We start from the raw sequence: 15,167 nt of genomic DNA, 5'->3' as shown, positions 1-15,167 counted from the left end.
TCCTTCCTGCCTAGCCTTGATTGCTAGAAATCTTAATCGGAAACCCTGCTAGCTTCCGAGATTTGAGCAATTATTATCCCCACACTCTCAATGTATATTTTCTATAGTCATGAGGACTAGAATCTCTGGAAAAGAAACAACGCTGGAATTCACAGAAAATGAAATCCTGTGCCCAGTACACACTTACCTTCTTGCCCTTAGTTGCAAATGTGCTGCAGAACCATGGGAATCCAAATTTCTCAAGGAAACTGAGTTAATCCTAGATTTTAAGAGAATGGGAGTTGCAATTTTGTAACAAGAAAATTATAGCACTGTGGTTAAAAACTCCAGCTGTGATTATTTTTGATTACCTATCGGTGTTGTGTAACAAACCTGCATTACTTTTACTTGAGTGGCCCTTGAGTTCAGATTAGTTCAGAAGATCCCAACTTAAGCTGCCCCCCTAAGCATGTTTGTTGGGGCAGGAGAGGTCCCTGCGTACTCCTGAGCCAGAGCAAATTTCCACCAGGAACATCTGCAGCTACTGATTCCGAATTCACATTCAGTATAACTTTCATTCATTTTCAATAAGGCTTATTCGGGAGCCCTTGCCAATAGACCATAACATCAATGTGTGTTCAGCCCAGATGGCCACTTTCGTCCGGACAGGTTCATAGCTTATTTCTTTATTTAGATGATTTGTTTGCCGCTTAGCCTTTTCCTCCTTTTTTTTTTTTGCAAAAATAAAATCTCTGAGCGGTTTACTGATACCATAGAATTTAAAATAAAAATCCAGTACTCTAAGTGCGATTAAAATATTGCAGTTAGAGATCAGGATGCAGCAAATACATTGTAATGAATTTCATCCCTGAGGATCATCTACCCTGCAATGCAGGAATATGCGGCTTCCCCATACGGGGATCAAACCTGCAACCTTGGCATTATCAGCACCAACCTCAGTTTCCTGGGCGGAGCGCTTTCATGAGCGAAGCTGCTCTTTCCAGGGAAGCACAGTAATTGGCACTGCAAATGCAAGGGGCTCGGTAGCGGGTCAGCCGTTGTTACTCTACTCCCCAGTTGGTGATTATGAATTCAAGCGGTAAGATCTATGGCAGCGCTCTCTCGCTCTGCAAGACAGGCTTCCTGCCAAGCAGCAGCAAAACTTAATTAAGTGACTAAAATGAGCATGTTCACAGCAGCTTTGTTCTTTCCGATTTTTACCAGTTTGATCCAAACCATTTGGAAAAAAAAATAAAAGTTGGCGCTGCTGTGGATTTATGGGTTGCCAGGAATTACTGATTCTCTCCTGATATCTGTGCTGCAAAAGCTGGTTGTCTTTTTCAGTGGTCTGCACTGGAAAGGATAGGCAGTGAAGATCTAAACCTGCTGTCTCTCTGCTACCAGTTGCTGATTTAATCCTAACATTAGCAAAAGTGTAGCAAAACTACAGCTAGGCGGGAACCTAGCCTCGTAAAGATTTACTGCTGTCTTCAGCAGGGCCAGTTCCATTGTAACCAGCTAATGGTTTTGCCCATTGCATATCTGAATATGTGTCCTTAGACTTTTTATTAATGCAAATAGCACAGGTGTGCCCCCAGATTTAATCCTCCTTCTCCCAGTGCGAAATCCTTTGGGAAGGGCAGTGCGCAGTGGTAAAGTTTGTACGCAGGTCAGTCTTTCGCACCTCCAGGTGGTCAAGGACTCCTGCCTGAAGCCATGGAGAGACACTGCCAGTCCGTGGTAGATCAGAGGCAGGGAACCTCCAGCCCGTGGGTCAAACAAATGTGGCCCTCCAGGGCTTTGTCTGGCCCTTGGCACCCCACCCAGGCCACAACCCTCACCAGCCTTGCTTCACATCCTCCTCCAGTGTTTTTGCATGGCTGGAATGCGTCCTTCAACTCTGATCATGCCTCTTGCTTGCATTAATGGAGGGTAGAGGGTTGTGTGAGTGAGCGCTTGTGGGAAGTGGCCTCCTGTCCAAAGGTAAATTGACATCTACTGCTTTGCCCACGTTTGCCTCTGGCCTTGACCGCCACTGTTATGTTGCCCCTGGAAGCTTCCCCGGAAAGGAATGACGCCCTCGGGCTGGGAATTTTCCCCACCCCTGGTGTAGGGAAGCTTCCCAGCCTAAGCAACTGTGCTTAGATGGGCCCATCATCCAGATCGATACAAAGCAGCTTCCTAGTTTCATCACCGTGAAGGCTCTGGAGCCCAGCCTTCCAGGGCGAACCAGTAGAGGCATATATTTTGACAAACAGTGGCCAGCACATCGTTCTCAGTTAGAAACGTTTTGGGGCATCAACCAGCATTTAAGAAGCGCCAAAAGGCTGCATTCCTCTGAGCAGCAACACGGTATTGCAAAGTGGTGTCTGTTGCTAACAACGCCCGAAACAAATCTCTGAAATTTCAGGTTTTCTTTGGTAGCCCAATGATAGAAATGTCAATGACCGTATTAAATATGTACCAATAAATAACAAATATATGTGATTACGCTAATTGTACTTGCAAATCCATGCCAGATTGACAAAGAGCACTGTAATGAATGTTAATCGTAACTGGAATATTATGCCGTCAATTTACATAAAGCTTTTCAGGTAGTATAAACCCACATGGGGCTTGCAATCTGCATTCTGGTAGTGGAGGCAGAACGTGCACAAATATAGGAGCAACTAGTTGAGTTTGGTTCCCGTTGGGCAGGAGGAGCAAGGGAATTGGGCCAAAAGCTATGAAGGCAGAAGGTGGGTTTTTGTGTTATTTGCATTCCTGTTTCAAATACAGAACATGCTCATCCCCGCTCTGAAATTTCTAGATTCCGATGAAATGCTAGCCTCTAGTTAGAATGTGGCAAAATTTGCCCCTCCTGATTATCTGGGACGCTTTACATTCCATTGATATTGTTTGGTCTTGTTGCAGGACCTCAGAATGGCTGGAACGACCCTCCTGCTTTGAGCAGAATTGCAAAGAAAAAGAAGGTAGGTTAAAAGGAACTTCTGACTTGCCGAGAGTGACTTTAAAGGCCCTTCCCCAGGTGTTCCTGTGATCAAAGGTAGCAGCCAGAGAGAGGGTTATCTTAGCCTGTGTGGTGGTGTCCTCCCCAATCCCCAAAACGAGGTTTTTAATTGCCCCAGTAGGCAAGACAGGACTCGAGGTTAAGATCTCTTGGATTTAGAAAGAGGAGGTTTTTTCCTTCCGAATATGAGACTATATTATGAGGCACCCTGTCTTTGCTGGTTGAAGGAATGGATAACATTAGAGAATTCACATATTCTAGACTTAGAAGGTCATGCCAATATTTTTGGTTGGCACGCTTACATATGGTATTAAAAGGTGAAAGTTCCATAAAGGATTTAGAAATCATATAATTAGGAAAAAATTGTATAGAGTATGTGATAAATACAAGAATCTATTAATAAGCTTATGGAATATGCAGAAATGGCGAACTTACCGGAGGAATAGGAAATCAAAATAACAAACTTTTTATAAAAGAATGGAAATGGTTTATTGAATATTTACAGATAAATTGTAAACAGATAAGAACATTGGCAGGATTGTTGTAATAACCTGCAGTTTTATAAGAGTTTATATTTAAAGTAGATGAATGAATGAGCAAAATAATTTAATTAGGATATGCAGAAGATATTTAAAATAAATTTAAGGAAATGTTAAAATGATTGTAAAATCTGTGAAATGTATAAACCTGAAAAGCATAAATAATGGTTTTTTTAAAAAAATATATATATATCTTGGATTTGTTTTAAATCTATCATCAGAGGGTTGCAAATGCATTTCAGTTTATGAAAGACTGGAGCATGGAAAAATCAACAGCAAGTTTTACATGAATGAAGAACTCCTTTAAACTTAGCTAAATTGCTGGCTAGGGCTGATAGGAATTTAATGTTTGATTTAATGTTTGAATGCCCAATGAACAAGAAACTGAAATAACATTTTGATAGGTGAACAGCCCTATCAACAGTGGTAGCAAATATCATTGCCTGCTCTTGCATAATTTTATCACACACCTGTTGCCATAAGAACTCAAGTGAGCTCTTCTTTTCCTTCCTCTGCCTTAGGTGCCTGAGAACTTCATGCCTCCGGTTCCCATCACAGCCCCGATAATGAACCCCATGTCGGACCCTCAAGCCCAGCTGCTGCAGCAGCAGCAGCAGCCGCCAGCAATGCCTCCCGCCCAGGTTCCGTTCCAGCCCTCGCATCTTCCTCCAGGCCAACCTAGCATGCCAAGCCCTTACCAGAACGTCCCACAACCTGGCGGCCAGACCATCATGACTCCTGCCGCGTCCATGCCCAGCATGGAAGGGGCGCCTGGAGCGCCAATTGGCAACACCATGCAGGTAAGAGCCGGTGGCCAGGTGTCTTGGGCTGGCTGGATGCCAAGGAGTGGTGGGAGGCACCAGCGGGAGAACCCCCTAGGGGAACTCCCCAGGGCTGGGGTCGGCAACCTGAGGCTCCGGAGCCGCATGCGGCTCCTTTACAGCTTTGCCGTGGCTCTCTGCCCCTGCCTGGCTCACGCAGCCTCTTTAACCCTATCGGGGCTTCCTACTCGCCGGCTCCGAAATGGTGGACTTGCCGAGGCTGGAAGAGTTGGGTGACGGAGGCACGGATAGCCCAGCCCTGATAGGGTTAAAGAGAGGCGGCCGCGGCTGCGAGAAAGGGCAGCTTTTGAGGAGCCGCTGAAATGGTGTTGTTGTTGCTGCTGCTGCCGCCTCCTCGGGAGGCGGAGGTGGGGCGAGCGGGAGAGGTGTGTAAGGGGTGGGGGCTCGTCTCTTTCCTAGGGGGGAAAGAGGGGTAGGAGGGTGATCGAGTGCTCTTGGTTCGCTTTATTTATGAGTTCTGTGTAGCAGAGGGGAGCTGGCACTGGAATTTTGTGAATCGGTTAAAATCTCAATTTTATATTAATTGTTAAAGTAAAGCCTCCTTGCTGGCTGCTTTTCGTTGATCAGTCCATTGTAACATCAGCGGGTTTGGAATGCACACCTATTGTCTTATCTGATCTCTCCCAATTGAGAGTGTCAATTGAAAGTGTAAACACATAGCACCTTTGAAGTCAGGAGCTGAAAAAGGGGTTTCCTCAGTCTTAGAGTCCCATCTGTTACTCATTCATAAAATGTATAAGGTCCTTTTTCCTGCCCCCTTTTGATGACAGGACGGAGGAAATAACAATTAAATGTTGGGGTGTTTTGACCTTTTGTTTGAATGATAAAAAAGTGGTTTCCTTTAACAAGATCTACCATTTGAAGTGTATTCCACAGGATGCAAGGCTGTTTTCCAATCCAAACCTGATAGTGACTTTTCTCTTTTATTTTCTCTTTCCACCCCTTTCCCCATGCTTCTCTCTCTTTCCCCACACTCCTCCTCCCCCCAAATTCCTTTTAGGATTTTCAGTTTTCGCTTCACTCCCCCCCCCTCACGGTGTTTCCCTCTCAAACTGGTCCTCCTTTTCATCCTCATTGCATCCTTCTTCTCTCTGCCCCCCTTTGCCACACACACACACACACACACACAGAGAGAGAGAGAGAGAGAGAGAGAGAGAGAGAGAGAGAGAGAGAGAGAGCGACTGTTTGTTCCCCTGCCCCCTTTCCTTGCATGTCAGAACTGGAGCTTGAATAAGTTCTTCTTTCTGCTCTGCTACAATATAAACCTACCCTTCACATTCTTGAGCACTGTTCTTTCATTCACCCCCCTTTTTTGCTTGCTTCTGTTCTATAGCTGCAATATCAGCTCTCTCCCCCTTCAATACATACTTCAATACAGTAAATCTCTTGCTGATTGGTGCTGATTCAAAGTCTCTTGGAGGGCACCAGGTTGACAAAGGCTGCTTTACACAGCCAGCGTTCTACACTTCCCCACCTCTACTTGCTCCCCTGTGGTTTGTGTGTGTGCCCCGCCCTCTTCGCCCGCTCTGCCTTTCCCCCCTCCTTCCCTTTGGAAAAGGGAATACTCTTCCATGCCTTTTTCCTGCTCTGTAACTGGATTAGTTTTGAGCATGGAACAGCTGTATTAAAAATCCAGAGAATGCAATAAAGCATCACTTAATATTTGGTTAAAGGATTATTTCATACAATCATAGAATTGTAGAATGGGAAGGGTCCCGAGGGTCATCTAGCCCAACCCCCTGCAATGCAGGAATCCTGCCCACAGCTGTGAGCCATCCCTGGGTAGGCTCGAACCACCAGCCTTGTGGTTAACAGCCAGACGCACTGACCCATCAAACTGTAAAGAGCAACTGGTTCTTATTATTAAACAATTCCTGCACCCGACATACAGAGGAAATGAATCATAAGCTATCTCTGTGCTGTGAAAAAACAACAACACCTCTACAGTATTGATTGTTAATTTCTGCCAGGCCAGACTGTTGCTCAAAGGAGCAGGAGTGGTGAAAGAAGTTTGCAACCTTAATTTCATATGAAAACAGCTGTCTGGCAAACTGCTTTCTGAAGTACTTCCCCCCTCTTTTGAAAAGGCATGGGGCTTGGGCCAAGCAGGGAGGGGAGGGACTTCAGGCAGGGAGATGGGTGAGGGGCTGGGTGAGGTGCAAAGAGAGGTGGGTTTCGGTTAGGACCGTTAGGTGTAAAGGGGGCAGGGTTTGGTGAGCTGTGGGGGAAATAGGGTTGGCAAAGGGGATGGCGAGTGGAGCAAGCAGGGGTGGCAGCCTGTATAGGATGAGGGGCTTACATCTAGGCATGCTAGGAAGCCGCTACCCCTTTGGACAGTTTTAGAAATGGAGTCAGGGAACTAGGCTGGGAGTGGAGAACAGTGTGTTCTTTAGAGGCTGCTGCATCAGGCCAATGGCCCATCTAGTCCAGCATCCTGTTCTCACAGTGGCCAGCCAGACGCCTGTGGGAAACCCACAAGCAAGACCTGAGCACAAGAACTGTTAAGTGAAAGTCCTTTTTTTCTTCAGATTGACAGCTGACTGCACGATCCTGTATATATAGCATTAAGTTAAGAAACAATATATGCAGTGTTATATTTGTTTTAAATGTCGCAATGGTTTTGCGGCTCCCAGTTTTTTTTTTCCTTCAGAAGCGGGTCCAAGTGGCTCTTTTTGTCTTAAAGGTTGCAGACCCCTGCCCCAGGGGAAGGAGGCTCAGGGCCAGGGAATTGGTGGTGGGACGATAATGAGCGGTCAGAGGGAGAAGAGGGACAAGACTGGGAGGAGGAGGTGTCAGAAGCTGAAGAGGTGACAAGACTTTAGTGAGCAGGAAGAGGCTAGGGCAGAGAGCAGTTCAGACTCTGAGGCTGAAGTGGAGGCTGGATGGGAGAGCGACCAAGAGGCAGAGTTGAATGATGGCGGTTGCCACAACATTTAGAGATGGGTGCTTTAAAACAGGATTAGACCAATTTGTAGAGGGGAAGGTTATCGATGGTCGCTAGTTGCGGTAACCACATTCCCTCCAGTATCAGAGGTGGTTGCTAGGCAACGTGAGAGTGCCGTTGCACTCGTGTCCTGCTCGGAGGCTTCCCATGGTCATTGTGAAACCAGGATGCTGGGCTGTAGAGAGACCTTTGATCCAATTGTATAAATTTATTTATTTGGTTTTCAGATTAAAGTTTTACAGTCACATAGCCAACATAGACACAAGATTCCAGAGAATCTCCTGGACTTGACTTCTCCCCTTTGTGGGTCCTGTCGTTAATCATCTCCTCCTGCATCTTTTATAAGAATCCAAATCTTTTACCTCTCCATTGTATCCAAAATTCACCATTTAACTACAAGCGTTATTCCAATCCAGCTAACAATTTTAACTCTTCACAATGGTTTTTAAGATAAGTTATAAAAAATTTCCCCGTTCCTTATTAAAAAATTGGTCTTCCTGATTCTTCCTACCAGAGAAGAATGGCAGAGATCAAGTTGTTGGATTATCCCGAAATGGCTAAAATGACCAGAATAATCAGAAGTCAGGCCTTTGATCTAATTGAGCAGGACCATCTGTTCTTATATCTTCATTGAGATTGACAGTGGAGTGAGAGGGAAAGAGTGCAGTCTGAGAGTGGGGAGTAGGGGGGGGTTACCTTTGGCCCTGAAACTGTTGTCTGAGGTGGAATGTTCACTCCTGAGAAGATTCCCTCACCAGGTCAGCATCCCTTACATTTTGCCACCTGGCACAGATGTGGGGAACCTTTGGCCCTCCAGGTGTTGATGAACTACAGCTCCTGTCCTGCCTGACCATTGGCCATGCTTGCAGGGGTTGATGGGAGTCATAGTTCAGCCACATCTGGAGGGCAAGAGGTTCTTCACACATGTCCTGTTAGGTTGCGCCATCCCTTGCTACAAGACGAGGGGTCTGTCTCAGCAGTTATGGATTATGGATTTTTTGGGTTTGATACCCCACTTTTATCACTACCCTGTTGTTTAGTCGTTTAGTCGTGTCCGACTCTTCGTGACCCCATGGACCATAGCACGCCAGGCACTCCTGTCTTCCACTGCCTCTCGCAGTTTGGTCAAACTCATGTTCGTAGCTTCGAGAACACTGTCCAACCATCTCGTCCTCTGTCGTCCCCGTCTCCTAGTGCCCTCCATCTTTCCCAACATCAAGGTCTTTTCCAAGGATTCTTCTCTTCTCATGAGGTGGCCAAAGTATTGGAGCCTCAGCTTCACGATCTGTCCTTCCAGTGAGCACTCAGGGCTGATTTCCTTCAGAATGGATAGGTTTGATCTTCTTGCAGTCCATGGGACTCTCAAGAGTCTCCTCCAGCACCATAATTCAAAAGCATCAATTCTTCGGCGATCAGCCTTCTTTATGGTCCAGCTCTCACTTCCATACATCACTACTGGGAAAACCATAGCTTTAACTATACGGACCTTTGTAGGCAAGGTGATATCTCTGCTTTTTAAGATGCTGTCTAGGTTTGTCATTGCTTTTCTCCCAAGAAGCAGGCGTCTTTTAATTTCGTGACTGCTGTCACCATCTGCAGTGATCAAGGAGCCCAAGAAAGTAAAATCTCTCACTGCCTCCATTTCTTCCCCTTCTATTTGCCAGGAGGTGATGGGACCAGTGGCCATGGTCTTGGTTTTTTTGATGTTGAGCTTCAGACCATATTTTGCGCTCTCCTCTTTCACCCTCATTAAAAGGTTCTTTAATTCCTCCTCACTTTCTGCCATCAAGGTTGTGTCATCTGCATATCTGAGGTTGTTGATATTTCTTCCGGCAATCTTAATTCCGGTTTGGGATTCATCTAGTCCAGCCTTTCGCACGATGAATTCTGCATATAAGTTAAATAAGCAGGGAGACAATATACAACCTTGTCCACCTGGAGAAGGAATTGGCAAGCCACTCCAGTATCCCTGCCAAGAAAACTCTATGGACAAAGACAACAGGCATATCACTACCCTAAGGAGTCTCAAAGCGGCTCACATTCTCCTTTCCCCTCCTTCCCCACAACAAACACTCTGTGAGGTGAGTGGGGCTGAGAGACTTCAGAGAAGTGTGACTAGCCCTAGGTCACCCAGCAGCTGCATGTGGAGGAGCAGGGACACAAACTGGGTTCCCCAGATTACGAGTCCACTGCTCTTAACCACTACACCACACTGGCTCTCACCACCACCTCACTTCACAGACAGGGAGGCCATTATCTGGTTCAGGGGTCTGCAACCTAAGGCCCATGGGGGTCATTTAACCGGTCCATGGACCCCTGCCACCCGCTCGGTCGGCTCCCATGTGGAGCAGAGCAGGGACCACCTTCTGCAAGGCTGACTAGCTTCTGCAGCCAATGGGAAGCTGCACATGCCTCCGCGCCGGAAGGAACGCCGGAAATAGTGTGTGTGTGTGCGCGCACACACACTCCGGCCTACCATGGCGTCTGCGGGACCGTTAACCGGCCCAAGCCACAAAAACTTTGCTGACCCCTGAATTCTGGTTGGATCCCCTCTATGCCTGATGTGGTAGCAGCCATGTAGCCTGGGCAAGGCAGCTGTTGAATTTCTGAACGGCTGCTTGTTTCTTCTCCCTCCCACTTGCTCAGTGGGAGGTCTGCGGGGTCCTGCCTAAAGAAACAATCACCCTTTTGACTTGGGGGGTTGTCTTTGAAAGCAAATGACTGGCAAATGATTGTGAGAGCCTTGTGGGTGGGTTGCTATGCTGCGAGAGACGTTGGCTCATTTGGAGCCACATTGTTGAGGCAGGCAGGCAGGATTTGCCCGTTTCATTTGATTTAGATCTTACTGGTGTTTAGGCAGAGGTTAGCATTTGCTTTCCCCGTATTGGGGGACTTGTCCCAAAATCATTCAAGGGTGCTGAAATATGGACTCTATAAACACCTGGTTATCCTGTGGTAAGAGGGAATCCAGCATGAATGGATTTTATGCTAAGGCACGATTAGCAGGGCTGCTTCAGCATTAAACGGCAAATCTGGCAGATACCATTAAAGGGCAGCACATTGGTAGGTGTATAGAAACAGAGTCTTTTGGCCTGGGACTTTCTTTGTCACTGGACAGTTGGCCCAGAGTGGATATTAAAGAGAGGTTATTGGCTGAAGCTAAGCAGCTCGTGAGTCTGCTCAGTGCCTGGCTCAGAGAGCACCTGGGACCAGCATGTCCATTGACTTCGGCTCCATGATGGAATATGAATGTAAAAAATATAAAGAGGGGGATAGAAAATAATATATGGGAAGTAAGTTGCCAGGAAAATGTTGGTTGTGGTATTGGAAGTGCAAGAGAAAGGATCACTCAGTTTGTAACTTAAGGGCTACTTGTGTTACTAGTAAGAAGTGTGGAAATGTTGCTTAGCAATCAGGCAGAATAGCATGATTTCTAGTGGAGTAGCACGTGCTCTGATTGGCTGTGCAGTTCTGCGGGAGTTTTCCCTTTGTATGTTTTTGATTGAATGTCTCCATGCCCCAAACAAGGCCTGTACTGGAAGTGAAATCCTCTCTGTCCCTTTCTCCTCAATTCATACACTCTTTTTATTTGGCTTCCTCAGTATCAAGACCTTCCCTCTGCATTCCACCTGTGTTATTTAAGTGACTTTACTAACATGCGGTTCCCCTGGAGTAAAAAGCCTGGGAGCAAATGGTGACAAAGTGATATTCCAAATTACCCTTCCTTCCCCTCTATCTAGCATGTGCAATCCTTGCCAACAGAGAAGATAATGAAAAAGCCCATACCTGAGGAACACCTTATCCTAAAGAATACATTTGAAGCTCTGATCCAGAGATGTCTCTCTTCAGCTACCGATCCGGTATGTGCTTCATGTGTTTCTGTGTTTTGGTGGTGGTGTTTTTTGTTTATATATATATATATAAATGCATTTTATGTAGTGTAATCACACATTCAGAGCTGGTGGCATCCATCACTGTGTGGTGAGTCATCAGAAACGATTTATCACCAGCAGCCAGGCTCTCGCCAAGTGCTTCGGATATTCAGGCTATCAGAAAAATTGCAGCTACCGTGTGATTTACACAATGGGAGAGCATAATCTTAGGCTGCCTTCCCTTGCGGGCGACTCGAATTAAGATAAGTGCTTCTTCCCAAATCCAAATGGTTCAAGAAGACCTTGCAAACACAGAGGACAGCAGCAAAAACAAACATTTTGCAGACACGGCCGAAATGGGATTCAGCACCTTGGAGAGCTGCAAATGAACAGCGGTAGGGAGCTACAGAATGGGCTTGTGGCCTGACTCTGTGGAATGCAAGTTTATATTGTCATGTTGGTGTGGGGGAGCGTTCTGAACCGCAGGCCCAAAGGAGGGCTTGTGGGAGTGGTTGGGTGCAGGGATACCAAAGAAGGATGTCAAAGAGGCCAGAGCAACCAGTTCTAGTGTTTTATTAAAAGGAAAGGTGTAGACTTGCAGCAGACCAGCCTGCCAGGTCTCCCAGCCTTTACAGACACGGGGTGGACTCTGCAGCAAGGAGATGGCTTGTCTGCACCCAAGCAAATGTGCATATGTTTTTTATAGACAAAGCGACATACACCACTTTGCCAGGACTTCCCATCACTTCACCTGACCAGATGAGGGTGTCGGTGGCAAATACCAAACCTTACAGATAGTTCCCCTTACTGGGCCCAGAGCCCAGCACCCAAAGCCCACAGATGATGACATCAAAGCAAGCCAATTAGCAAGCGAATATAAACGTATATGAGCTCATTGCTGCAACTACCAATTAATTGTGGGCTTATCTTGACTACCAAGATGGTGTTTGCAGAGCTTCTGGAACAGCTCGCCTTTGATTCAACACAGGATTGTAGGGAAGACGCAGGAGCGTGTCCTGTAGGTTGACAGCAGCAAAACCACCTTCCATAAGCTAAGTGCTGGGTGCTTACTTTCACCTTCAAGGACGCAGTTCTCTCAGGAAGATATTGTGATTCAGACTCGACTGAGGAGCGCCTTCCTTTCTACCTCAAAGCCAGCAGTTCTCTGTGCCCTCTGTGCAGTCCCACATAAGCAACTTCGCTTGTGCAACCCACTGCTCTGAACCTCCTGGACTGAGGGTTGAGTATCTAGGAAAATATGGATTGAAACCAATTCCAGAAGAAGAGAGGAAAAAGCTAAATAACAGGATAACGACACAAGAATTACAACAAGCAATAGGGAGAATGAAACAAGGTAAAGCACCAGGACCAGATGGTTTAACGGCGAAATATTATAAAGTACTGAATGAACTGTTGGTTCCAGTTTTAGAGGAAATGATGAATGATATTCTGTTGGGGGGAAAGATCCCAAATACATGGAAAGAGGCATACATAACATTGATCCCAAAGCCGAATACGGATGGCTTAGAAGTCAAAAATTATAGACCAATCTCATTATTGAATAATGATTACAAACTCTTTGCAGATATAATGTCCAAGAGATTGAAAGAAGTTTTAAATCAAATAATACATAAGGATCAGGCTGGTTTTCTTCCTGGTAGACAGCTAAAGGATAATGTAAGACACATAATAGATGTAATAGAATATCTGGAGACCAAGATAGATAAACCAGCTGTCTTGATGTTTGTAGATGCTGAGAAAGCTTTTGACAATATATCTTGGCAATTCATGAAGAGGAATTTGGAATCAATGGTTGGGAAGAATACATTCGTGAATGGGATCGAGGCGATCTATTCAGAGCAAAAGGCAAGATTGATAATTAATAACACCCTAACAGAATATTTTGAAATCACAAAAGGAACTAGACAGGGTTGCCCTTTATCACCGTTATTGTTCATCATGGTCCTGGAAATATTATTGATCAGATTAAGAGACCTATCTACAATTAGAGGTATTAAGGTAGGTGCAAAGCAATTTAAAGTGAAAGCCTTCGCAGATGATTTAGTTTTAACATTGGAAAATCCAAAGGAAAGTGTTGCAGAAGCTATAGAAGTAATGGAGAAATTTGGTCAATTGGCAGGATTCAAATTAAATAGACAAAAAACCAAGGTTATGGCAATGAATATGTCGAAAGAAGAAAAACAGGAATTACAGTTAAAACATGGACTCGACGTGGCTAAAAAGGTAAAATATTTGGGAATATGGATGACAGCAAAGAATATTAATCTTTACAGTGATAATTACGAACAAGTATGGAAGGAAATAAAGAAAGACCTGGAAAGATGGACTAATATGAAAATGTCATTCTTAGGAAGAACTGCAACAATAAAAATGAATGTATTACCTAAGATGTTATTCCTATTTCAAACTATACCTGTGGTTAAAGGTACGAGGCAATTCCAAGAGTGGCAAAAGATTTTATCAAGATTTGTCTGGCAGGGGAGAAAACCTAGAATAAAACATAAGATTTTGGTAGATAAGAAAGAAAGAGGTGGATTCGCCCTGCCAGACTTGAGACTTTATTACGAAGCGTCCTGTATCTGTTGGATAAAAGAATGGATAACTCTAGAGAATACGGACTTGTTAGATTTGGAAGGTTTTAACAATAGATTTGGATGGCATGCATATTTATGTTATGACAAAAAGAAATCACATACCGGGTTTACGAATCATGTGATAAGAAGATCTCTGTACGAGGTGTGGGAAAGAAATAAAAGGCTGTTAGAGACTAAAACACCCTGGTGGGTCTCACCAGCAGAGGTATTAACAGTTAAGAAAGTAAATATGGAAAAGAGGCGGGCCACGTATGAGGAAATCTTGACGAAAACTGAAAAAGGATGGAGTTTAAAACCTTTTGAGGACATTAAAGGAGTGTTAACAGGATGGATAGAATACCATCAAATAAATGATGTGCTTAAAGAAGATAGAAAAATAGGTTTTGAGGATAAAAGATCCAAATTTCAAATAGAAGTGCTAGAAGGCAAAACAAAGCTTTTGACAAAGATGTATGATCTGTTGTTGGAGTGGTATACAAAAGATGAGTTGACAAAAGAAGTGATGATTAAATGGGCAAAAGATTTGGGGCATAATATTGAATATGATGCGTGGTTGAAACTATGGAATCAAACTTTAAGATTTACAGCATGTACTGCCTTGAAAGAAAATGTATATAAGATGATGTACAGATGGTATTTAACTCCAGTTAAGTTAGCTAAAATGTATAGAATGAGTGATAAAAGTTGCTGGAAATGTAAAGAGAAAGATGGTGAATTTTATCATATGTGGTGGACATGCGAAAAAGTTAAAAGATTTTGGGAAAGTTTATATAATGAATTGAAAAAGATGTTTAGATATACCTTCCCAAAAAAACCAGAAGCATTTTTGTTAGGAATAATAGGAGGAGAGATTAGAAAAGAAGATCAAACACTGTTTATGTATGCAACAACCGCGGCTAGGACTTTGTTAGCCCAAAAATGGAAACTACAGGAATTACCTACAATTGTGGAGTGGCAGATAAAAATGATGGACTATGCTGAACTTGCTAGATTGACATGCAAGATTCGTGACCAGGGGGAGACAAGGTTTCAAAAGGACTGGAGTAAATATGTGGACTATATGGAGAAAAACTGTAGATCATTAAAAACTCTCGCAGGATTAAAATAAACCTTACGAATTGACCAATATGTTAAAAAAGGAACTGCAAAAAAGGGAATTAACAAGAAAACCGCATGAAGGGAGGGGGGGAAGTCATAGCTCGGCGGAGCAAGGTAAAAGATGTGAATATAAGATTTTGTATAAAAGATTGGTTTTGTTAATTTGTTGAATTTGGAAAATCGGAATAAAATGTATTTTAAAAAAAAAAAAAGAACCTCCTGGACTGAGGGTTGGGACCCTCCAGGCTCTGCGGCAAAATTGGCCTGC

General features: G+C 44.4%; 1 protein-coding gene across 12 annotated transcripts in view; it reads left to right on the top strand.

Moving 5' to 3' along the window:
• Positions 1-15,167, top strand: part of SEC31A (SEC31 homolog A, COPII coat complex component) — a 56,118-nt gene that overhangs the window by 38,655 nt on the left and 2,296 nt on the right. For all 12 annotated transcript variants that reach the window (XM_060278397.1, XM_060278400.1, XM_060278407.1 and 9 more), the window contains 3 exons: positions 2,893-2,951; positions 4,050-4,328; positions 11,055-11,174. In XM_060278397.1, the coding sequence (XP_060134380.1) occupies positions 2,893-2,951; positions 4,050-4,328; positions 11,055-11,174 (458 nt within the window). The remainder of the gene's footprint in view (positions 1-2,892; positions 2,952-4,049; positions 4,329-11,054; positions 11,175-15,167) is intronic.

Source organism: Zootoca vivipara, chromosome 9 (genome assembly GCF_963506605.1).
Source record: "Zootoca vivipara chromosome 9, rZooViv1.1, whole genome shotgun sequence".
NCBI classification, from domain to species: domain Eukaryota; kingdom Metazoa; phylum Chordata; class Lepidosauria; order Squamata; family Lacertidae; genus Zootoca; species Zootoca vivipara.
This window is presented reverse-complemented; position numbering and strand designations above follow the sequence as displayed.